The sequence below is a fragment of the Gavia stellata genome, chromosome 32, assembly GCF_030936135.1.
Source record: "Gavia stellata isolate bGavSte3 chromosome 32, bGavSte3.hap2, whole genome shotgun sequence".
NCBI classification, from domain to species: domain Eukaryota; kingdom Metazoa; phylum Chordata; class Aves; order Gaviiformes; family Gaviidae; genus Gavia; species Gavia stellata.
In genome coordinates this window covers 3,619,147-3,644,226 of record NC_082625.1, presented here as the reverse complement: position 1 = coordinate 3,644,226, position 25,080 = coordinate 3,619,147, and the positions used below count along the sequence as shown (strand labels likewise).

The window sequence follows — 25,080 nt, the reverse complement described above, 5'->3', positions numbered from 1 at the left end:
CCTCCAGCAGAAGCCCAGAACCAAGAGTCCGTGCGAGCGTGGCAGCAGCTCACCCTCTGATGTCTTCCAATTGCTACCGGGGACCCCAGGCCAGGTGTGTCACCCCCCTGAAGCACAAGTCCACCTGGTGAAGAAAGCCATGCTCGTCATGCATTTTACACAGTAGGTATGTGAACTGCACCTTCTTATCTCACATAATAAATACCTGAGCTACAAGAGGCGATGTTCTACCTGTTATGACATTTTATTTACTCATTTGTTGCTAGTCTGTCCATCCCTACTCCTGACCGCTGTTCTACCACCCTGCCTGCTTCCTCGCTGCCAGTTACAGCCTGTTGTGCACTCTTTAGTGGTACCAGCTGACAGAATGAACAGAACACCAGAAACAATCATGTTCCCCCTGCAGAACTGTAGATATATAAATATTATCACTGGCAGCAAACTCCACCCCTGCAACCAGCCCTGAGAACCTGCCTGATGATGCCAACACCTCCATCCCGACTCCACTCCACGCCAACAAAGAGCCACGTGCAAAGTCCTGATTGTATTTGGTTTGGTAAAGTGCAAGACACTGCAGCAACAGAAGGCTTATTGGTGCAACTTTGTACAAGAGATGTATGTTAGCTAAGACCAACGTGCCTTAAAAGCACCTCTTAAGATCTTTTCAGGGATGCTTTGAGGCCACCAGAGGATGACAGCAGATGGGAACTAGACCTGTCACATCTCACTCTCCGATACCCACCTCTGTCTATCGCTGGAAGCACTGGGAAACATACAGGACCGAAACCAGCCTCCTTCAGCCACAATTAAAAAAGGAGCCAACAGCAGCTGCTAGTGTCTTAGACCATTCGCGTTGAAATCTACCATACATCCTTACAGTGCAACACTACACAGCAAAGCGTAAGGCAGATATGTCAGACTCGTCCAGTTCATTACACGGATCGGGATAACGAGGGCGCACCGAATAGCCTGTTCTTCTGAAAAGGAACCAGTCTAGCCTCCTTCCCCCACAGTCCATTGTACAGCAGATCGGTGCAAGTTCAGAGATGGCGTGGCTTCGAGAGAGGTACAGGAAGCCCTTGGATGCAATTCTTAGAGAACCTGCTCAGTGCTCGACGAGGAGATGTCCAATAACCTCCATGCAGCGTAGGGGTTGAGTTCATCCTGGTCTCTGCAGAGTGCCCACACGTACAGCATCCGCAGAACCTTGTCCTGGAAGGAAAATCCTGTTGTTAGAGCATGCGTGATGGTCACAGACCTCCTAGCTCAGAGCTGATGGAGACACGCTCCACACTTCCTCCAAAGATTGCTCTTGTGATTTTGCTCTCTGGTTCTAAGCCCGAAGGTCCTGAATAAGGATAGCTCCAGCAATGTCTACTAGATTGTGGTTAGAAACTTACCACAGTCAGGAACAGATAAACTTTTCATTTCCAAAAACAGAATTAGGGTTTCCAAATATCTCTGGCTGACATACATTAACTCCCGCCACTGCCAAGTTTGATAATGTTTGACCTTATTGTTGAACAGAAATGTCTGGTTTCAAATTGGTTCAGTTGCCAGGCTGTACTGCTCTCTGTAACCTTTAAGGCTACAGAGGCTCTTTCCTGCAGCTATAGGCTCCAGGCTCTTCCCTGCAGCTATAACTCTGCCTCTCCCACATCAGCCTGTGAGCTGCATCCCCTCCCTACAGCTATATCACCAGCTCTCACACTTCAATTTGAGCAGCTTAAATTAACCAGAAATTATCATCACCATGTCTGAGGAGAGACAGAGAGTAAAAAACCCAACATTTATCAAGGAAAATCAGATCATACCAAGTCCAGCCACAGCGTTAGCCACAGACACACTAATTCTGCAATCAAATCTTTGCTGCGCAGGCAGCGCTTTCACCATACGGGGTTAGAGACTGAAACAGAACTATAAGCTTTTCATTCCTTGATGCACGTAAGGAGAACGCCAGCAGTTTTGTTCATAGTAAGTGAATAAGGACGAAAGCCGTATCTCAGCACATCCTGAGGCCGTCACTCACGGTCGTTAAGAAACCAACTCCCTGAAGAGTCACTGCAGCTACCTGTGACAAAGTCTCTGCCTCTCCCAGGAGAGAGGTGACACTGCCCATCAGAGACTGGGCTGCCAGGAGCCCAAATCTGGCACAGCATCTCAGATCCATTCTGCAAATCAAAGGTTATTTTGATTTTATCATTTAACCATTAACCATGGAGAGTACTTCCCTCAGATAAGGAAGTATCACTGAGGGATCAGACTGTGCATTGGCTCAGCTCCCAGATGTGTACTTAGCTACTACATTTTTTGATCGAATGCGTGAATCTTTATAGGTTATCATTTAGGTACACACAAATGTGAGGGGGAAGACTTTCTGTACCAGACCAGTCATTAGAAAACTAATGTTTTAGAAATATCACATATCATAAAGCCTTTTTTTTCTTGCTCAGTGTTTCAGAAGATTAACTTGCTTCAGCTCCGCTCAGGAGTGTTAAAAGTGATTGAAACCTTGAGTCATGCAGATGTTTGGGACATGTCAGAAGGAAGAGCAGAGGGGACAAGAGAAGAAAAACAACAAAACTTTTGCCTGCTGGAGACAGGCTGTACATTGCCACAGCAATGCTAACAGATCTTTCCTGTGTATAAAACACTAAGTGTGAGCTCAAAATGAAGTGAGCAACAAAACTGATTTAACATTGCCAGTGGAACCTTAATTTATATGATTCTTGTGATTCGTGATTTTCAAAGTCCATTTCATAAGACTGTGTATGAAAGGCAATTTAATCATACACACTTCAACACCAAAGCTCTGCTACACCTGGAAAAGTTTATGTTCTTGAACATAGGATTTCTGAAGGGATGAAGAGCAGATAAGCTTAGAGTTGCTGGTGATCTCGCAGTACCGAACAAGTAGCACAGCTTTCTGCCTGGAAATGAGACGTGATGAAACATAAAAATTATGTGTTTCCAAAGCAGAGCAATTTCTGGGTTTCTGAGCTGGGGCTTTTATTAATAGGGTACATCTTAATCCTCAATGTACAGTGCATGCTGCTGCATATATTCGCTGAAAGTGGGACAGCAAATGTGTGGACTCCCAAAGGCAGATTTCTATCATGGCCATGCACGCAAGGCGAAAATTTGTCCTTTAATCCCACAGTCTGCTATGATAAACAGCATCCTGTCTCACAGTCCTTCAGGACCTAATTTTAAAATTATTCCCTTGAATTCACAGCACTGCTCAATGCGTTGTCTAGGACCTCATTTTCCCAGACTGATTTTGTGGTGCTCCATGGGGATCCCCGGCGTTAACTACCGTAACACCTCGCCCAACCCCGTCAGAGGCTGCCTGGTCTCCCCACATCTCACTGGGCGTGAGCTTGCAGCACAGCAGTGGGAACTTGAACAACTGCAACTAGGTAAAATACCGCAGCAACTACAAGCATATGATTTCTATTTAGAGAGTTTACAATTTGAGGCTCCTTTTCCCTAGAATGTCACTTGTTCAATACTCTGCAGGAGCACCTCAGCAGTTAACACCGAATCATAGTTACCAGCCAGCCTGCATCTGACGTTTGATTAAAGCTGAAGTTTTGTTTCCAATGGAGAATTTTAATGCATCTCCTTGATTTATTGCTGCTCCGGAGAAATCAGACAGCAAACAGACTTTGATATCCTGTTCAATAATTATCACATCAATATCCATCTTCTAGGAATGCAGTAATTTAATGCAAGAAATCACTCTATCAGCTGTTCCTCCCCTGCAGTCGATGTGACAGGTTGTACATCAGTCCAGATGGGCCCTATCATTAAAATTAGTCCCGTTTTTTGTAAACTTACAGCCTGGACTAAAAGAGAATGCTTGCAAAAAGCCAATATTTATTAAACGCATGTATTAATTTTAATGGAAGTCTGCTAGAAACTGCCAGCTCCAGGCCTCTCACAATGTCCCCCCGTTATATATCATTTAGCTACTTAAACATCGCACAGACACAATGCGAGCCAGAGCTGTCTGCATAGCGAGCCACGTGAGAACAAAGGTATTCCAGAAAACGCAGGGGCTCCCCGAGCCTGCTGTGTCATTAACTCCGGTAACAAGCATATTCTGTGGTTACATCTGACAGGCTCAGTCTAGCATCACTCACAACAGAACACGCAGGCTGGACTCGCAGCGTTAAAAGCTAAACCACAGCGAAGCACAATCCACAGAGATGCCAGGGATTTGCTGCACAAACCACTCTGTGTCAGAGGTTCCCATTAGAAGCCTGTACCACATACAGCATTTAACACAACTGGATATAGGAGAGTTCCGTGGAAGTAAAGGCTTGCAGCGCCGCAAGATATTTTGTACTAGTGTAGGGAGGCAGCAGCCAAAAAAATGAACTTCTGCTTCCAGTTGTTTACACTGATTTTCCCCATCTCCTGCAAATGACTTAAATAACGCCAGCTCCCAGCTCCCACCCTGTTTACCAAACATCTTTGTGCTCTTACAGTGCCTTTTATGAAAGGAAAAGGGAGGGGAAAAAAAGAACAGGATTAGGTGGAAGCTGCGTGATGGAGCTTTGATGGAGAGCACAATAGTTCAATTCTGTCCCAGAGGGTGCCAAAGGAGCAGAACACGCAGGAGGTAACTGCAGGCAAGGAGCGTGCTGGTCAGGCACAGCAGCAACTGGAAGAGAAAGCGCTGCTGGTGGTCATAGCTACAGCCCCTCTCCTCACTGTGAATTTAAAATATCCCCCTCTCTGTCCCTTCTAGATGTTTGCAGACTCTCCTCATACACGATAATTCTCAATTAATGGGTTGTAACACTTCAAGAGTCTGACAGGAATAAATAGCCCACGCTGAGCTGAACCAAGATGCACTACTATTCATACCGGTCAATGCAGTGTGCGCGGACACCCACTGCTCTAGATGCCCCTAGACGAATCCGTAACTACTGAGATGGCTAGCAGGGGACCCAGGGACAGCGTGAACAGCCGATGAGCGTCACTTACCGGATCACCTTCCACCACTTCCCCTTTCTGGTTCTTAATTACCATCACCACCTGAGCCTGAAAAGTGATGATTAATACTGGTCCCTGCTCCATCATCTTCCCCATAGCCAGCTGCAATGAAAGAAAATTCCATTAGAAACCAGATAATTTCTGCAGATTCATGTAAAAGCATCAAGTATTTAACACAACTGCTATAGCTTGACACAGCTAATGATCCCATCTACTCCCAAGCCAAATCTAGTTATTTTAATCAGGTTATACCTGCCCTGTTAATATAGATGCTGTAGACCTTATTGCAATGCATTGTCCCAAAAAACTTCCCCTGTACTTAAAAGCTTTCCTAAAATTGTTCTGAAAGTTTTCATAGTTTTTCCAAGTCTAAAAATCTGAGAAACATGAACAAGCTCTATTCCATTCTTTCCAAATTAGAAACCAAAAATAAAAGAAACCCTGCTCTTAAAAAAAATGACATTTTCTCAAGAAAGTACATCAACTGAAGTTTTTTCTCTTGCCTTCAAATGAATTTTCAACATGAAGTTGTACTGAATTAGATAAAAAGAACTAAGGAACAGAAAGACTTCAAGGTGAGAACCTTTTGTTTGACAGGATTTTTTTCTCTATTCCAAGGTCATTCCATTAAATATTTAAAGAACTTATTAACTGAAATGCAAAGAGGAATGGCGAATAAGCTGCACTCTTAAAAAAATACAACCCTCTTTCTGCCTCTTTTGTGGGAATGCAGTGTGCTACAGAATATCTTGCTCTTCAGTAACTCTGGAGTTACTGGCTATGTTACCCAAAAAAGTAATCATACCACCTCAAACTTAAGGTAGCATGATTATACTCTTGTATATGAGAGATACTGTTGCAAAAACATTGCATTTTATCACATAATAAAGAACGTATCACAAGAGATAGTTACAAGACTGTGCCATAATTTACAAAGGCATATAAATATATATTTATATTTTACTCTCCCCTGAGGAAAACTCAGCACTACTGCAATGCTCCTTTGCTTAATCTGAGGGAATCGGTTCCCCAGCTCTGCAGTGACTCACACCATCCCAGTCCAGGCTGCATTTCTGGAACGGGCCCGACTCATTCAGCAATGCGCAACGCTTTCCACCCAAGTATCAAAACCCAGATCTCACAGCTCTTTGTCAGACCAATTTCCACGACAGACATTTCATATGACACCACTTGGCATTGATAATTTGACAACATAAATTTGCATGTGGGTTTCAAGGAGGAGGAGGACCGTATCACTGACTAGGCTGTATCCGTTATAGACACCAAGACTTCCATACTGGTATTGCTTTATTTTTTTGTACTATGAGCCAAAAAAACTCTATAATCAAGACAGTATTTATATCTCTCCTCCTACACTAAGTTCAGAAACCCCGTTTCTCAAGTCACATACTTAAAGCTACATTTAGGCAGCTAAATAAATAGCCCTAAGAAATATCAAGGATCCCAAATTCCATTACATGTAAAGGCAGTAGCTGTCTAGTGAAGCAGGAACCTGGAACATGAGTTTAGATGCTTAGGTTTGAAAGACTTGATTTTAATTTCAATGCTGCAAACTTTGCAGCATGTGAACTCCCTTCAATCTTCTAAATGTTCGGTTTGTTTTTTTTCCAAACTCACTGAACTGTTTTTCTGGATGAGATCACTCAACGTACTCCCATAAATCTTCTCTAGGGAAACGTACTTAAAAATTTAAACACACAACACCCTTTATCCCCCTTTCTCACAATACAGACAGCGTAACAAGAACTGCACTCATTTATCTTCCGTATCAATCATTTTCCAGCTAAGATGTAATCTTCTTGAAAACCTTCATGCGAACATACAGGCATCTAAAACAAGTTAATAACAAAGTGTCTTTCCATCCACCACTCAGAATCTGTGCACAGCTCTATACTAACTGGCACCTACAGTGGAAAAAAGTTATTTAGCATACAATCAAATCAAGTCTCCTAGACACTAACAATACAGAAAAAACTTTGATTTAAATAAGATGCTTAGAAAAAAGCAATCATGTTTATTACTTCCATAGCTTTAATTTTATTAGAACACATTATTTATTGCTGAAGATAACCAAGAGAATTGCAAATGCCATGGAAATTTTCCTGTTCGTTTGGCACATGCCTGCAGTTAATATCCAGAGTTACCAAAGAGGATGGATGAGAGAAAATGAGAAGCTTATCAAGACCAAAAGGCGAAATAGTCCTAGGAAGAGGACCAGACATTAGCTTTTTGTGTTAGGAGATGCCCTGTAGATAATCATCTGCTCTCTGTGAAGATATGTGGTCATTAATCAAGTCAGCTCCCACTGTTCTTTTGTTGGGCTATACAGGTCCAGCTAAGTCTCTTGCTGTAGGCTATTTGCTCAGATGTTTCTGGAGCTCTCCTGCACCCAACTCCAGGTTTTTAATGATGTGGGCACAAAAAGAGAGACTCCTGCATAGAGCTGCAGACGGAGAAAAATCACCATCAGTAGCCTTCCTTTCAGCAAACCACCAACAGCATCAGATTCTGTTCTCTCAGTTTTCCATGATGGACGCTGAATTCTTTCTGACTTCTTGACTTGCACGGGTGTGACCATAAGTAAGCAACATCTGGCCAGCCAATATACCTAGCAACATCTGGAACAGCTCTCACTTTCTAAACAGCATCCTTTTATCACCGTGCTCCATTTCCATCTCTACCTGAAAGCTTCCAAACCTCCACTTCCTTACCTTGGACCAGATCACCTCTGGGTTTAGATCCCTATTAAGTAGCTCTGTGTTCTCTGTTCCTACAGGAATGACCCTGCAGTTGGCTTTACGGTAACTGTCTGAATGGATCCAGCATATAATTTTATTGAGGATAATACTGCACAGCTGCAGTAGATTGGACAAGTATACCATAATACTTGGTTCCAACAGAAGCACATAGCGAACACTGCTGCCTTTGAGTTAGCATCTTTGATGACAAACGCAAACAGCTGATCTAACTTCAGACTATTTCCACGTGTGTTTTAAAGCACTAGCGTAGAGCTGCCCCATTCCCCTCCTCCCCCTGAACATCTCCTTTGAGGCAGAGCTGGTTATGGGATATGAAAGGTCTGACTAAAGGTGGTCATTTCTTGAGATACCTTTGCCGTTAAAGGAAAGAAAGATCTGAAAGAAAACTTGGGGGCCAGTGACAGATGACACTAAAGACTTAATTAAGTGAAAGTACTACTGTAGACTTACTGCTAATTAGAACAATAACACCTCTGGCTCCTCAATAAAGGGGAATGCAGAGAGCATTACGACCGTGCAGCTGTTTGGCCGGAGTCCCCAGCTACCAACACTGTTCCTAAGGAGGCAACGGCTCCACTCACAGCCATTACCCTCCCTACTCATTAAGAGCCATCCAGAACAGCGGTTAAGTCTCTCTAACAGCCACTCCTGCACGGCACAACCTTGAATCACAGAAGTTCTGCACATTATACTCCAGAGTAAGCACCAACAAAGCCCTTCATGAAAGCACTGGGTCAGTGCTACTTGCCTTTATTATTAGCCTTTCTCAATCTATATGCTGGCAATTAAGATCAAGGTGCCCTGACAGAGAGGAGACAAACCGCAAAGCTGTAACTTAGGCTTGATCACACAGTAGCGAATCTATCCCATGGGCTCTCCCTTCCAGCAGCGCTGATCTGTTCCTCTGTTAGCAGAAATGGCAAATACCAGAGCAGCATGAGGCAAAAAACCAGCAGTCAGAGCAAAGAAGAAAACCCCTCCTCAGGTCATGACTTTCTAATTCATCCCCCAAGGTGAAATACAGAAAAGGACACTCACATCAATGTTGTCAATGTCGAGAATCCTCGAGTGGAACTGGAGACCCATGGCTTTGGCTTGCTGGATTGGATGAGCAAGCTGACTGTAAGTCTAAATGAAGCAACAAACTTGTGTTACACGTTTGAATTTTTTCTGTCACAGAGGAAGGAATTTTCTGCTTAGAGAGAACCATCAAAAAAGATAAGAATAAAAGTCAGGTTTTTGCAAATATGCTGAACACATATGTCTTGCAAGGTATCAAACAGCTACATCAAATGCTCTGGGCTTCACATAACCAAATTCTCACTAAAAATCCCATTGCCCCTGGCTAGAACAGGAGATCCATCATTCACAACAGAGTATGTACATCGAGTGCACCCGATAGACAAGGCACTTGCGATTCCGATTTGACAGCAGACAAGGAGAAACAGTCTGGGAACCAAGCTATTTTCCTAATACCCAGCCAGACCCTGGAGGCAGACCAGCATTTCCTGGCTCCTTCTAGGCACATGCACATATGCTTCATTATTTATGCATCGCGAACTGTCGTTGGGGATAGTGAATTTCTACTTGCTGCCAGCATTATCACCATATTCTTGGCAGGTATCAAACAAACAGGAGGCAGTCCCTACCTACCTCCCCACCACAGATCTTCTAACCTTCACCGCAAGCATTTAAACGCAAATATCCTACAGAAGTTACTGGCAAAGTCACTAGAGTGAAGTCGGAGTTACAGGTCAGGGATTCTGACGACAGCAGGCAGACACAGCTCCATGAGCCACAAACTATATCCAAGTCAGTGGGCTGGCAGCAATCTGCAGCTCAGTTGGTATACCTGCCACTTAAATAAGTTTTTGCCTTACTGGTTTGTACTCCAACACTTTAGTGACCAGTATCACAAACTTGACACTGTGGTATGATTCTGTTCAAGAGCCTTTATCTGGTGGATTCTCATTAACAGGACTCCCATTTCCTCCCTTGACTTATTTTACAGATGATTCTTGACTTATGGGCTTCATTTGTAATTACAGCTAGCTTAAAAGGGTTTGCTTTTTGTCTTATAAACAGCAGTGAATCTGCTATTTCCCTCTAGAGATTTGAGAGGAATTGTGTGGTGTCATTTCAAAGGTTGCTTGAACCAATAAAGACTGCTTTAAATATCTCACTCTTACATACTGCAACATTGTTACAAAGACATTAATCACAAAAAATTAAATACAAAAAATTGCCTCTTCCAGCGTGTGCATTTCCAGCCCTCTGGTGGTGGTGATCAGTAAGGAGAACATTCACTTTAAGCGATTAAATTCTTTAGAAACAGAACTACAGCTCTGTGTTGCCTAGCACAACTATTTTGGAGCAGAGTGAAGACCAGAACAAGTGTCCATCTATGTTGCCAGGAAAGGATCTGCTTTCATGAAATTAAGTGGACAATAATACAATCACTGAATCACAACCAATTCATATTCGCTGTTTCAAGAAGTGGATCCAATACTCAAAATCTATGCCAGTACAAAATCAAAACCAGTTTTTGTATAACAAAACAGAATTCAGTTTTCTGCAGTGAAATTATCCAGGCTGCAGATCATCTATGCTGCAATTTCAGGAGAAAACTTCAGCCTGCCAGGATTATTTGCTGGGATATTGCAGTGGAGTTGTGTTTCTATAGTAGCTCCAGGGACAACTTGACACTGTAAGCAGAAAATCATCACCTTTTTGGGTCAGCTCAGATGTCTCTGCACCTTCTCACCTCATATCTGGGATACAGGCTCTACTAAAGCCATCCAAATCAAGAAGGGCAGTGCAAAACTGGAGCTACTTAGACTAGTTTGAGTTTAGCTCTCGATTTGCTGTCTGGCTCTAAACAGCTCTCCTCTCATATCCAGACTATTCCAGAAGTCCAGCATGTACACTTGACTGCATTAGTGTTTTACAGTATGAACATGTTAGATGGGGAAGCAGCTGGGCAAAGCAGGTAAGCAACATTATAGATACAACAGTTGGACAGCTTGCAAGCAAAGAAAGCACAATACACCTACTTAGAGAGAATCATAACCTTTTCAGGTATTTTTAGTAGCTCTACTTACCGCTTCATAGCACCAATCTTTGAGGATATCAAGCTCTCCAGACATGATAGCCTAAGAGAGGAAAATCAAATAAAATAGGAACATTTTAAAACACCTCTTGATATAAAGAGAGTTGAAATTATCAGCACTTCCAGCAGCAAACTACTTTAAATTCTACATCTTGTGAAACCCTGAAGAAGGATAGGTACTTCAAAGAGGAACAGCAGTAAGAACTTCTATATACACACACGTGCTGAGACAGATGTACATAAACCTTTTGATAACTAAAATAGCTTTTATCTTAAACCTTCCTGTCCAAAAAGTCAGCAGAATACACGCTGCCCAGAAATACGGGGAGGTGGGATCTAACAGAAGCAGGAGTACAAACCAGAAGTAGATCTACAGTTTTCAAGACTGCAAAAAATTCAGGGCACAGAATGAACAGAAGAATCACACTGCAACTCCTGAAAAGGTTTATGTTTAAAACACTGCGTAATAAACACCTGGAAATCCTAACAAGACAGATGCTGGGAATTTGGCATATTTCAAAATAAAGTTAGTTATATGTTGTAGGGTGTTTTTCAATATAATGCCTATAAATCCCCATACTTGATGGCATCTGTAAGCTGGCTGCCTACAGTTTGAAAAAACCTCTCCTGTGAAAAATTAATTCTCCAAGAGCCAAGAGCCCATTTTTTGCAGCTTGCTTTAGTGACACGGCACCGTTAGGAAAAGCAGATTCACTGTGACAGGTCTGTCTTATTTCACTGTCGACATTACAGTTCCAGTCAAACATCTGATACACAAGTCAGTCACTACAAAGACAGCAGTGACAAAACCTAACTACGCATCAGTTTGGATGTTTATATCTGTAAGCATAAAATTATTTTTTATTCATCCTATAATAATGGTACTTCATGACTAGGAGTATCATAAATATTTCTACATGTGTATTAGCACGTATCAATTTGAGATAAGATCACTCACTGCACTGCACTATAGGATGAGAAAATAACACCTTGCTCTCTCTTAGCATTTGTTTATCTCTTCAAGCCTCAGCTTCTCCAGTCTCAGACAAATCTCTCAAAACAATCTCTGCTGTACTTCTTCAAATCCCCTACTTTCACTTTGTCTTTTCTGATGTATTGTTACAGTGAGAGGAACTATATCCATTTATACGTGAGGTCACATCCTTCAGCAGAGCTATCCTCGGAGTGGTTTTATACTTTAGTCTTTAAAAACATTACGTTCCACATACTTTCCTGAGCAGTGCCAGAAATATTTTCACTGAACCATTTGTCATGACCTGGTCTCCTTCCCAAGCAGTTACAGATCACTTAGAGTCCAATACTACCTAGTACATTCTTTCCCTTATCAATATTTGATACCATCATTTGCCCAGTACGGTTCATTCACCTACTTCAGTTCGATCCCTCTGATGCCCATATCATTTCTCACAGGAGAAGACGGTTAGTTGTTTTCAAGGCCAGAAAAAAAATTTGCTAGTCTACTGAATTATGAAATACGGTATTAAACTAAATTGTTATGTGGGATCCAACTTCCTTTCCCCAAGGTTATCTCATGTTCTGTGCAAAGCTGGATGCTTGAGAAGCAAAGACTGTCCCAGCTTTTAATTTCAGCATCAGAAGAATCTTCCATGTTATAGTAAAGGAAAAAAATGAAACAAATGCATCATACTCTGCCGCACCTTACCTCCAAGACATTGGGGATTATATCATACTCGCATTGCTTTAAAAACCGATCTTTGTCAAAGGATGGATCCACTTTGAGTATCTCTGTCAAAACCTCCGACATTTCTGTCTTCGAGAACAATCCACCTAATAAAACAGTTCAGTGAGATTGGTGGCACAACAACTGTCACCAGAAAACACGAGAAAGACCTTTGGTTATATACCAGAGGGAAGGAAAAGTCACCTGGGAATGACTGCAGACTTTAAGTTAGGCTTGAGATTTATCCCATACAAGCATTTGTCATCACACTGCGCTTCTGATCCAGTAGCAGGTTGCTACACTGCATGATACTGGATAATGATCCATGCAAAACATTATAAAGCTCCAGAATCTGTCCCAAAGGTTAGTAACACATGGAAGACAACAGCACTAACAGTCACTAGGAACAGAGCTAAAAGCCTAGAGATGCACTTTCACAGCAATGATGAAACATTACCTATTAAATCAGTGACTTTGTCTGTGACAGCTCTGGAAGCTCGAATGAATGCATTATCGCTTTCATCATACTTCATTTTCATTTCAAAGAACCCTGAAAGGAGAGGAGACATAAGCCGCAGTGTCCTTTCACTGCATTCCTGAATTAGGAAACAACATGCAATGGGTTGCAGATCAAACCTGCTAACTCTCTTCTAAATCTCTTTGTTGATTAACAAGATTCAATTTCAACAGTTACTCTTCTCCTCATCTTCCTGCAATGTTCTTAACTATCAATAGCTGTCAGCAGGAGAATGATGGTTTCTCTGACTTCAGCTACCAGAAACTCTGAACCTTCTATGCAGATTTTCAGATAGAAAATACACTTACACCAGTACCAGTCTGCTTACACCCCTTGATTCAGTCTGCTACAAGGGGTAGCAGGATGTGAAACCAACACTGGAAAGTTTAACTGGGGGGGGGAGAATCAAGAATAGCCTTAAACCTTGCCAATTTTTAATAAAATAGCAAGACATAAGCAAGGATGCAGTTTTTAAGCAGTTCTATGTACTTCTCAACCTTGATAAGAAAGCAAGCCAAGCACGTCACAAAACTACAGAATTCACTGATGGGGAAGGAGAACTCTGGCAAAGCAAAATCTCAAAGGCAGAAAGAAGGGCAGGGGGTGAAGCAAAAAAAAAAAAAAAGCCATTCAAGCAAGCAGGCATCGTTGCAACAAACTAAGGGCTCAACCAACCCGTTATCTGTCTCTGGACATCATCAGATGGACCAGAACTGCAGAAGGTATTTGCGGGATAATGGGCCCTGCAGGGAAACTTCTTCCCACCACATCAATTAACAGTTGGAATCCTGCCCTGAAGCTTATGCTCCTTCCAAAAAACACAGTGTTCTTGGTACAGGTGGTACACAAAGGGAGAGCACACACTGTAGAGCCTGGTGCAGCCACAGCTGCAGCGTTGTCTGAATTGCAAAACCACAGTCATGGAAAGATGCGTAAAATCTAGAGACTGCACAGAGCTTGAACAGATGGCACAGGACTGGAGGATGCAACATGTGGGGAGTTTTAGGAGCTCTGAGCATCTCTCCTTAGAAAGGCTAACAAATGGGATGTAAAAACCCATTCTTGGATACCTCCCGAGGAACTTCGCTTTAAAGAAGTTGGGAAGAAACACAATCCAAAGTTAATTATATGTGGCACTTTTACACAATCTTTTTGTTCCTTAACAAATCATTTACCCTGCAGTACCCTGGCAGCAATTATTTTGATTTGTTGAAGGATTCTGGTCTCAGGCTTCTTTACACCTTTCATAAACATTAAGTGTCTAGATAACTATCAAAAGTTATTGCCCACTGCAGTACAGATATTCAGTATTTTTAGATTTTGCAATAAAAACAGAAAGGAGGCAAAGTCCCACACATTCCAGAGTTCTAGGCAGATGACAACAGAAACCAGCTCACTGAAGACAAGATTTTTCCTCGTTATAAGCTCAAGGTCAGGGAGATCTGCCTGCCCTCGCCCTGGTGACATGCATGCACGCATGCCCTGGCCTCTTCACAGTGCCAGAGTAGATCTGACTAGGAAAAAAATATAGAAAAAAGAAGAGAGTTCAGTTCTCTTTAAGCAATGGCGAAAGCAGGTTTTGGTACCTACAGGGAGCAGGGACTGATCAAAAACAACGCCTGACTGGGGGAAGGGTCCGAACACAGATGGAGCAGCTTGGAAAAGCTGCAATGTTGTCAACTACGCCTACCTCCCATTCACACCACCTCACAGCAACAGCTACAACAAAAAAAAAGGGCTATGATTTGCATTATGTTGAGGCTAGTTGCACAGATGGCATCAGATCCAACACAGCAAGAATCAGAACAGGGAAAATCATGTGCTACTCCTTTGTCTTTGGAATACTTACTATTGAAGACCACATTGTTATCCTTGAAATCTTTCCACTGCTGATACCATTTTGAGTCTTTATGCAGCACCACGCCCATGGCCTCCCTAGAAAGTGCAGAAGACATGGGTACTTGTGAACAGCTAACTTACAGCCGAGTGAGAATAAAAAGGAGGATATCCTGACAAATATCACTGCAGCATGCAGCATCAATGAGGCTGATACACCACATAAAAGATAGACAACTTAATGGAGCAAGGCAGTAGAGAAAGCAAAGGAGCTCAGGCTTAGCCCTGCCAAAGGTAATTCAACAGCAAGATGTTAGAACTGAGAAAACACAACACATGCACAAGTCAAAATTTCACGTCAGAACATTATATACCCACTTTATAATTTTAAGTGCCCAGTTTCATTATCAGAAGATTCAGTATCATCGACTTCTGCTGGAAATTTGCTCTCAGACCTACCTGCTCTGCTAGGTCATGCCTCACCCCACAGCCTCACTTCAGCACTTGGACTTTAACCATCCCTGACCTGTAGTTAAGTTTTAAAGTTTTTATCAAATTATACACAGAAATATTCACCCTAAATTACATCCAATACGTACTCATTAGCTTCAAATATTCGCTCCTCTTTAATCCTCTCGCCTGAGAATTCTGTTCTTTTTCGTAGTCGCTCCGGACGTTTGTAAGGACCAGTCTGCCCTAAAACACTTTCATCTATTTCCTTCTTAACGGTTTCTACTCCCTGAAAGGAAAATATCCCTATTAGGTTGATTTACCGTTCTCCCCACCCTTTCCCAGAAAACGAAAATCGCTTCTGTTCAAGAAAAAAAAAAAGAAGAAAAGAAGATAAGAGGCCACGGGTTATTCTCCTCTCCCTTACTCAGCAAATGCTTCTTCGCTGATGTCTATTAACAGACACACCAGTACGAAAGCCTTCTGCTTAAGAAGTTAACAGTCTAGGACAGCAAATGGATGGTTGTATTGAATCAACCTGAAGAAAAAAAACGATATACTAGAAGCTATGGCCACAGACAAACCTGACGGCTGATAAGGGTAACCTCTACAAAGTTTAAATCAGAATAAATCAAGTCAGAGGAAGGCAGACTTACCAGCCCTCACAGCAGCCAGCAGCTGCTGACAGAATGACAAGCCCCAGGTAAAAGGAAGAACGATTCCTAGTATCCAAAAGCAGGGGAAAAAAAGACTTCAGACACCAACAACTAACTGCAAAGCCACCTGAAAGGTCAATAAAACCCAGGTTCTAGGCCCAAGCTTAAACAAACGGGAGTATTGCTTTCCCCAAAACAAAAAGGAGCCTCATTTTTTATAGAATTCTACACACCTTCTAGCTGAGAAAACAGCTTCGAAGCAAACTGGTTTTTGCCAGGGAAGAGATGTGAAAGAAAATCACAGTAGTTCAGCTTATACTAGAGGAGAGAGAGGAGATATTCTCCCTCTTGGGTGAGGCTACATCAGGAAAAAGAACTTGATAAATCTGGACTGATACATATCTCATTGGTGAACAGCCATATCCTTAGTTCAGATTCTGCCAAGAGGAAGCTGCATCCTACCGCAACCATTGTTGGGAATTTTGTCATACGCTTTGATAGGGATTGGGACTAAAAGGCATTTTTAGTCTTTCTCCTTCATCTTGGCTGCTTGACTTTTATCACTTAACTTTTGAGCAATACTTTCTCTAATGACTGTACCTACAAAAGACCTGTTGCACACTAAGTACACTTTCCTATTACAGTTAGACACAGGCAGGCAGAAAGGGATTTTGTATGTACTCTATATACAGCTTTCTCCCAATCTGCATTTTCATTGAGGACATGTAAGTCACGTAGCACAAAGCATCATGTGGCTTTATGGGGGCTGTTATTTTCTGACTTTATTTTACGCAGGAGTTCTCTGAAGAACACACCAAGCAGCCAGCACAGCTTTGCCATCCTCCCCTACTGAAAGTCATTGTGACCCCCTCTTCCTGAAGAAAGTTACAACAGTGCTCAGGGCCTAGACGGAATAGATGCCAGAGATCTGATATGAAGCAGAACTGGAATTTAAGTGACTTTAAGCATCAAGGCTAAGCAAATAAAAAGCTCCAAAGCTCAATCTGTTCCTACTGACCACAAAAGACCATCTGAGGGACAAGAGAACAAGACACAAGCCCCTGTGGATATCATCTAGCTCTAGATTATACAAATAAAATATCTCATAAATACTGAAGCAATGGGGAGCTCAAAATGAGACTACTACTACAATTTCTGAGATACTGTATTTGGTTTTCTGAAGCAGTAGACTGAATATTCTGAATTCTACATACATACTAGAAAGTACAGCAAAGCTACAAGAACTGTTCACAGCCTGGAAAAGGTCTGTGAATCAGTTAAATCTGACAATGAATCAAAAGGTTTATCCGTTTACAGGGAAAACAAATCTTTAAGCCTCAAAAAAATTTATTTTAAGGTCCTATATAATCATTGCCTGCTTATGAGGTCTGGCCTAGCAGCCTGCTTCATAGAAGGAACAAACAGTTCTCAGATTAGGAGACTGGAGTAAGATAACAGGTTTCATTACAGCAGAAGAAAAAAAAATTATGTATAATGTGATCTGCAGCTATGGCTAGAAGTGACCTTTAGCAGATGATGTCTTATTAGAAACACAGAAAGAAGGGAAATGACATGACTGATACTCCGCCTGGCCTGGCACTTCCTCGTGCAAGGGCTAAAGCCAAGCTTCAGAGGAGGCATGAGAAACCACTCAAGGGGAACGCTTCTTTTTAGGCTAATTGCCAGTTGATCAGGTGACATCAAAACATATGAGTGATTATGTATTTTCTAGAGAAGGGGAGCTTTAAGCAAGCCAGTCTGTTCCCAAGAGTACCACTAGTACAGAAGACATTTGCTACCCTACCCCGCAAGCACAGCAACCAATTTTTCCAGTGACACATTTTAGCAGAAGCTCAGCTTCTTGAGATTTACACCTTTCTAGGGTTGTTGAGTGAATGCTAGACCTGCAAAATACACCTCCTGAATTTATCAGCGTATTCCAATGGCTCACAAGGACTTGCTATAAGGGTTTTGCATTTAATTTTACACTCAGCACAAACTTGCACCTAACTTCCATGTTAATGAGCTGTGTCCAAGAGAGGCATGGGACTTACGTACCTGAGAAATAGCTTTGAAGGCTGCTGTCTTGCCTAACTTCTCTCCTCCTTTTGTCACTGACTCTGCAGATTGCTTTGCTGTTTTTGCTGCTTCTTCCACACCTTCCTTTATCTTTCGGCCAATATCACTCTTACTTACTTCATCCAAACTCTGCAACAAAACAAAACAGGAAAGAAAAGGTCATTTCAAGTGAAAACTTATTCAAAGTAAGTCCTCTTTGTGAATGCTAAAGATCTCCCAATGCACACATGACAAGACTAACCAAACCTAAGATGAACACACAGCTACATGTCCCAGGGGAGACTTACTGGGACACCGTGGCTTGGCACTGCAGCATTAGTCCACACTTCTGTGCAGAACAACAGTTTTGGCTACTCAAGGGACCATAAGCATTTGTAATAGCTGCTACCCATAGATTTTAAAAAATAAATATTTTTCTTGACATCAAAGAGAAGGACTAATGATGCCAGAGTTAAAGTACCCTAGCCCTTTCCTTTGGAACAATCAGGTACTTCTTGCTTCTTAAGAGAAGGTATAGAAGTGGTTGAGATCGCTTTCTGCTATGCAACTCTTCCTGCAAAATTAGGAAACACTTTTCTCAATCCTACATGTTCATATACATCACTCTGGCTGTGTTTACAGAGCCAGGATCTCGTATGCAAGAGGTTAAAAGGACTCTGCCAGTAGCTGGTCACCCTTTCATTCTGCACCAGCACACATCAGATCCTCGAGGATCTCGGAAATCTCACTGGCAGCAGGCAACCAACACTGGATGGGTCACAAGCCACAACCTCAGAGGAAGAGAAATGACAGGATAACAGTACCAAATGCTTTTCCCTGTTTTTCACTGGGATTTGGCTAATAAAGATGCTTACAGCACCCTCAACAGTACTTAAAAGACACTGGTTATGTCCCCATTAGCAAAGAGCATTACGTCCAGCTCGTAACCGTACACACAGATAAGCTGCTACACCAAAGCACATTTAGACAGAATGAGAGTGAAGGAGCACAGCAGAGAGCGGGGACCGGGTCCCCACAAACTTCATACTGCACAGAGTTTAAGTCCAGTGTTTGGCTGGCTGTTTCTCAGCGGGGATCATGCACCTGACTGCAAGTGTTGGGAGCAACCACACCAGCTCTGGCCTTAAAGCACTGCTGAAAACAGCTAAGTTCACGCCACTCTGGAGCCGCCTAGCTGCAAGCATGAAGTCAATACACCTCAACTGACTGATAAGGAACAGTCTCCTGAAGTACCCCTTAGCTGTAACTTACTGCAGAAAATCTTGTACTCCCTTTAAGAGAAAGAGCAGTAAGGTTTCAGTCACTGCTGATTGCAATTTAATTACTCTAACCAGTAGGAGGGAAAAACAAGACTCAGGCACCTGGGAGTAACTGTCAGGGTGGCAGACACTGCAACAACAGCCCTTCTCCAACTCTTCTAGCTCAGAGCCACCTCCCGGGTACTGACAGGTCTACAGCAGAAGGAAGGCTAACAATAGACCCGGCAGCAGGTCTTAGAGCCAGCTCACTAGCAGGCACTTTTGCCACAAAGGAGTGAGCAAGGAGTGTCCTCTCCCGGATCTCCTCCTCCTCGTGGCAGCCCTGGAGACGCACAGCAGTTGGAGCAGTCTGAGCACGCAGGAATCACTGGGTTACCAGAGCAGCAGGCCCTGTCCTGAGAGTCGTTCCCTGTCTCCTCTGGAAGCAATGTGGGGAGATGCTGAATGGATGTGGACTTGTTGATTTCATGATGGTGCCCATGCTGAGTAGGGGGCAGAAGAGAGGGAATAAGGAATAAAAGGTCTTGCACCCCACTGAGGACTGCCCAAATAGCCCAGTTTTGCACCAACTGAATTCACAGATACTGTAACACTGCAGAACAGCTTCTACGGGTGCCACATGCACCTGATTTATTCTGTATTTAAAATACGATCAGGAAGATTCCTCAGAAATGTACTCCAGAGATACAAGTCAGAGTATAATAAACACTTAAATACATCTGCTGCCTGGGTCAACTCGGACAAGAAATGAAATAAACGAGCACAAGCTGCAGTGCTTAGTCCCAGACTAAAAAATAACCTGAATTCAGCTGCTTAAAAGGAGATCTGCACTGATGCAGTGATCTTTAAAGTCTGAGCCTAGAATGGAAGGCACTCATACCCACTGGGTATTAACGATGCCTGCTCCTCCAGGCATTCTGTTATTCCCAGGACACACAGAGCCATGGGATCACTGACTGCACTGTAATTTAAAGGAGAGCACTTCACCAGCTATACCACCAGCACTTCTACTTAAAACACCTGGAGCCTCTGACATTGCAAGACTTTTTCAACATGCAGTAAGAAGCTCAAACCCTTCAGTATTACAACAGAAGCCCTATCGCACTAGTAGCAAGAAGAGCATCACATCTCCTAAACAACTTTCCAGGGTGATCTTCCAACATTGCTCTAACTGCCCTCCAGTGGAAGAACCACCTCAGTGCTGTTTTTGCTTTCTTTAGTGCTAGACAATGCAAAACCATCTCCGGTCTCCAAGTCTGAGGGGCATCACCGGACAGTACCTGTCCTCTGACCACACACTAACTGAATAAGAAATCCGTCATACACTGTTGCTGCAATTTGGCTAATGAGTCTGGCCTTAAAGATTCAGAATAGTGATCACCTTTGGAATAGCAACCACCTTTCACGAAGAAAAAAGAAAAGGGTGATAATTCAAATGCACACAAAACACATAACCTTAGAGCAGAACTGCCTTAGGGAAAGGTTTTTCCAAAGCTGCATTTTACCTCTTTCACTGTACCAGTTATTTCTTCAAGTTTCTTTTTAATCACTTCTGAGGTCTTGACTGTTTCAGATTCAATGGTTTTCTGTGGAAAAAAGCATGCTGCATGTAACTATGAGGACAGAAAATACTGAAAAACAGTTTCGCTCATAGCACACCCCATTAACACTGTAATTGAGGGCAAAAAGAGCTACATCTTAGGGAGCACACTACTTGCGTAACCAGCGTCAGCATTTCACTTTTGCAAGTAATGCTGTTTATAGTTCTTCAAAGAATGCAAAAGAAGTATTTAAATACTGCCAACGTTAAATTTAACGTCTCATTATTCCATCTGCTCGTTATTTGGGAAATCCAGCAAAAGCTCTGCTGGAAAGATTTTCCATTTAAAAAAAAAAACCCAACACTCTAAGGCATCCATTTATCAGTCGGTATTTCCAGCCAAGCAGAACTTCTCATAAAAATAGGCATGCTGAACTAAACAGTTCATTTGCAGAAAGATTCAAATTCATATTCAGAACAGTAATAGCTCAGTGGCTGGGCAATGAAAACATCAAAGGAATTCATGAGGAAGACTTACATATTTCCTCCTTGCCTCTCGAAGCGCATCAGATTCTTCTAGCTTTTTAGCTTCATCTCGGAATTTTTTAATACTTTCTTTCATTTCCTTGTTTTTTGCTAATTCCTGTTTGATGTTCTCCACAAAACCTGATATAAAACCCTTTCTTCCTCCAGAAGAGTAGCATCTAGACTAAAGAAAACCATTACATGTTGTAGAATCCAAAGAGACATTAAATTAAACAAGTATCAAAGCCAGCGGGTAGATTTACTTAAGCAAAGCACTGGGTCACTTCTAACATATTAAATGTTGTGGAAAATGTACAGCTACCTTGAAAAAGAAGCAGCTTACTCTCAAAACAACCAGATGTTCAACACATTCCTAATACCCTGTGAAGTATATATATATAGCCATTAAAAAAGATGCTTCTCCAGAAGAAGTTTAACTCCAGACGTTAGTTCAGGCTTAAACAATTTGGTAAATGAAGTTACCAGAGCACCACTCCTGAACTCTGTCACCTGGACTCAGCTACTACAAAATTCCTTGAGTTCATCAGATAGATCTTAAAAAGTGGAAACTTTCAACCTAGAACTGGTGCTTCTCAGAGACATCTCCACATCTAGTATATCAGTACTCTAATGGGAAACCACTTTTGGCCCGAAATAAAAAAATTCAGCTGTTAACCAACCTGATGGATCTCTAAAACAGGCCTGCTCATTCTATACACTGTACCCCTGTGGACTGCAGGAACTGGGTATCTTCTGGATATAAGCCATATGCCATTGATGAGACATTTCTGCAATGAAAACGTAAGATCAGGTTAGCACACAATACAAGGTGACAGCAGTCCTAAAGAGCCAAGGAAGAAAGGAAAGAATACTGCAAACAGGCAGTAACCACTGGTCTTCTGGGAACACATCCAAAGTGCTGCCGAGAAACGCTGGAGGCTGCTTTGCTAGGAGTCATCCATAAACACTCTGTTATGCGTTTGAGCAGCACTACATCCACTTCCAAGTTCATTGTGATAAAACCAAAGTTGCAGTCCAAAACGGGGCAATACGCTTTTCACAATCCCTTGAGAAAACGTATGTGCTTCACAGAACGCTGATTTTATGAAAATGGTGATGCACAAGTAAATCCATCCTTGAGCTGAAACATCTGTTAGTGATGAGAAATGTATCTTTTTTTTCTAGGAAAACTGTCTCCAAACATAACTTTCTCCCAACTGTGGAGAAAACCCAGGATCCCTGTGTATATATTTGTGCTGCCTGAAGTCAGAGACAAACGCTTTTTGCCTCAAGTCACAGAACAGAAAAGATGCACTAGATCACAAAATGATCACTGAGAAATTCTGCTGTGCCTTGCTGAAATCACAAGCTGCAAATTCTTGCATCACATAGCTAATCTGTCAGTCCATCATCCTATACTGAAAGCAGACTACGCAGAGCTCGGAGATTCTTGCCTTTATACCCTTAAAATGGTCCTTCAGCACTGACCTAGCTCCTCTTTCCCACATTCTGGGAAAATCTATTTGGCTTAGCCTTGTCCTCCAGTCAGGCAAACCCTGCTCCTTTTACCTCAAACCTCCTGTTCTTGATGGGCCTGTGTTACCCACAACCCAAGCTCTTTCTCTGCAACACCACCTCGCAAACTGCTCACCCTAAAAAATAAAAAAACCCCCACAAAACAAAACATGGACAAATCAAACGCGCTTTGCCATTAAAAGACTTTGGAAAATGATTTGTAAGCTGAAAATATTTAATTCTGTGCCCAAGCTAACAATAATGTGTCCACCTCTTTTATCAGGCTCCTAGATGTTGAAAAGGTTTTGTAGAGCCACACTGTCCGGTCCTGTGGCTTCAGTGACGGCACTGCCAAACACCAGAAGCTAAATCCAGATTTGACTTCTGAGGAGTAATGGCGTAATTGCCCCACATATCCTGCTGGCTCAAAGACATGCATTACATTAACTCACTGGTTTCCACATCTCTAGTAAGTCACATCTTTTAAATTCAGCTCCCTCTTATTTATTGCCTCTGTAGATAGACCTAAGTTGGATTGCTGAACTTTAAAGTGTCAAGTTTATATCAAGGAAGGAAACATTCTCCATAGCCGATCTTCGAACCTTGCTACCCCAGTCATCACTGAGGTCAGGCTTTGTAGCAAGCAAGAATAAGCTAGATATTATTTGCATACCTTAAAAATCTTATTAACTGTAAGAACAGCAATAAAACCTGGGGCAGACTGCCTGCTGGATTTGGCTGATGGCAGTTCTTGACCAAAAGGCACATTTCTTCCACGCTACTGAGCAGAAATGCTTAATCCCACGCTTAGCTTTGGGCACAAAAGATCAACCACCTTGAAAGTATGTCACACTACAAAGTAGCTTTTAAAGCCCAGAACCTTTGCATTCAGCTCACACATCCGTTCACCTGCTCAACGCAGGGGAAAAACTCATGTTTAAATTTAAAACTTGCAAGAGACCATCGGTGGAGCAGCTCAGCATCACAGACAGCTCTGTGAAAACTCTCTGGAAGCTCCAAGACCGATCTGGGCTAAACTGGCCTGGGCTGCCCTTTGCTGAGCTCGATGGCAGCGCAATTGGAGACACTGAAGTGGGGAGAGGAGCCAGTGCCTGGTTCCACCTGCCCCAGGCGCCCTCACTACGGGCCTAACAGCCCTCGGGGCAGGGCCTGAGCCGGGCCGAGGTGGGCAGGTCGCTCTGCGGTGCCCCCACCTCAGCAGCTCGGGTGCCTCAGCAGCTCGGGTGCCTCAGCAGCTCCGGTGCCTCAGCAGCTCCGGTGCCTCAGCAGCTCGGGTGCGGCCGGGCAGGGGGTGAGAAGGGAGGGGACAGGAGGGAGCCGGCGGCTGGGCCGCCTCGCCGGGCAGAACCCGCCATCCCGGCCCAGAGCACCGGGAGCTCTCCGTGCCGGCCCGGCACCGCCGCGGCGCTCAGCCCCAGCGCTCCCCCTCACGGCATCCCCAGCTCCGGGCCGCGCCCCAAGGGGCGGCGGGCCCGGCCCGGCGTTGCCTCCCACCGCCACAGCCCAGCCCAGCCCAGCCCAGCCCCACAGCGCCTCTGCAGCCCACGGAGCCGGCCCAGCCCTCGGCGAGAGCAGCGGCTCCCCCGGCCGCCGCCCCGCGCTCACCCGGCAGCCACCGGCCCCCGCCGCCGCCGCCATCTTCCCAGCCCAGCGTGTGACCTTTCGCGCGGCGCCGTGCAGTGACGTCACTCCCGCGCGCCGCCCGGTCACACGTGGCCGGCGAGGACGGGCGAGGGCGCGGAGCCCCGGCCGGGGCGGGAGCGGGACTGCCCCGGGGCGCGGAGGGCCCGGCGAGGGCGAGAGCGGCGGCGGGGGGGGGAACCCCAGCGAGCAGGGCTAGCCCGCCATCGCCGTGCCTGCTCCGGGGCTGCTGCGGCGGCCCGTGAGGCGGCTGGGCGGCCCCGGCCTAGCGGCACGGCTCGCTGCCCACAGCGTTCTGACTGACGTTAAGCGACATGCAGTAGGGTCGGGTATTTTTTTTTTCTCCAAGTACAAAATAACCACGGGAAGTATCTGCTCCTGTTGCTGCCTGCAGCACAGCGCTCTAGGATGGGGGCAGCCGCCCCGTCTCCCCTCAAAGGGACCTT

The 25,080-nt window shown here is 43.7% G+C and overlaps 1 protein-coding gene across 1 annotated transcript; it reads right to left on the bottom strand.

Annotated features, from left to right (window-relative positions):
• Positions 1 to 525: 525 nt before the first annotated feature.
• On the bottom strand, positions 526 to 24,618 carry TIMM44 (translocase of inner mitochondrial membrane 44). Its single transcript, XM_059831796.1, has 13 exons — positions 24,599 to 24,618; positions 22,138 to 22,245; positions 21,471 to 21,641; positions 20,898 to 20,978; positions 18,113 to 18,262; positions 15,548 to 15,687; positions 14,962 to 15,047; positions 13,053 to 13,145; positions 12,578 to 12,702; positions 10,886 to 10,936; positions 8,823 to 8,912; positions 4,996 to 5,106; positions 526 to 1,212 (listed from the first exon to the last, which is right to left on the bottom strand). Exons 2-13 carry the CDS (start codon positions 22,165 to 22,167, stop codon positions 1,093 to 1,095), a joined length of 1,248 nt encoding a protein of 415 aa, XP_059687779.1. The 5' UTR covers positions 22,168 to 22,245; positions 24,599 to 24,618; the 3' UTR covers positions 526 to 1,092.
• Positions 24,619 to 25,080: the final 462 nt, after the last annotated feature.

Coding starts and splice junctions, on each gene's coding strand:
- TIMM44 (XM_059831796.1), bottom strand. CDS start 22,167: ATGAGCAGGCCTGTTTTAGAGATCCATCAG. Junction 15,048..15,547: donor CGAATATTTGAAGCTAATGA/GTACGTATTGGA, acceptor TGCACTTTCTAG/GGAGGCCATGGGCGTGGTGC. Junction 8,913..10,885: donor AAGATTGGTGCTATGAAGCG/GTAAGTAGAGCT, acceptor TGCTTCATTTAG/ACTTACAGTCAGCTTGCTCA.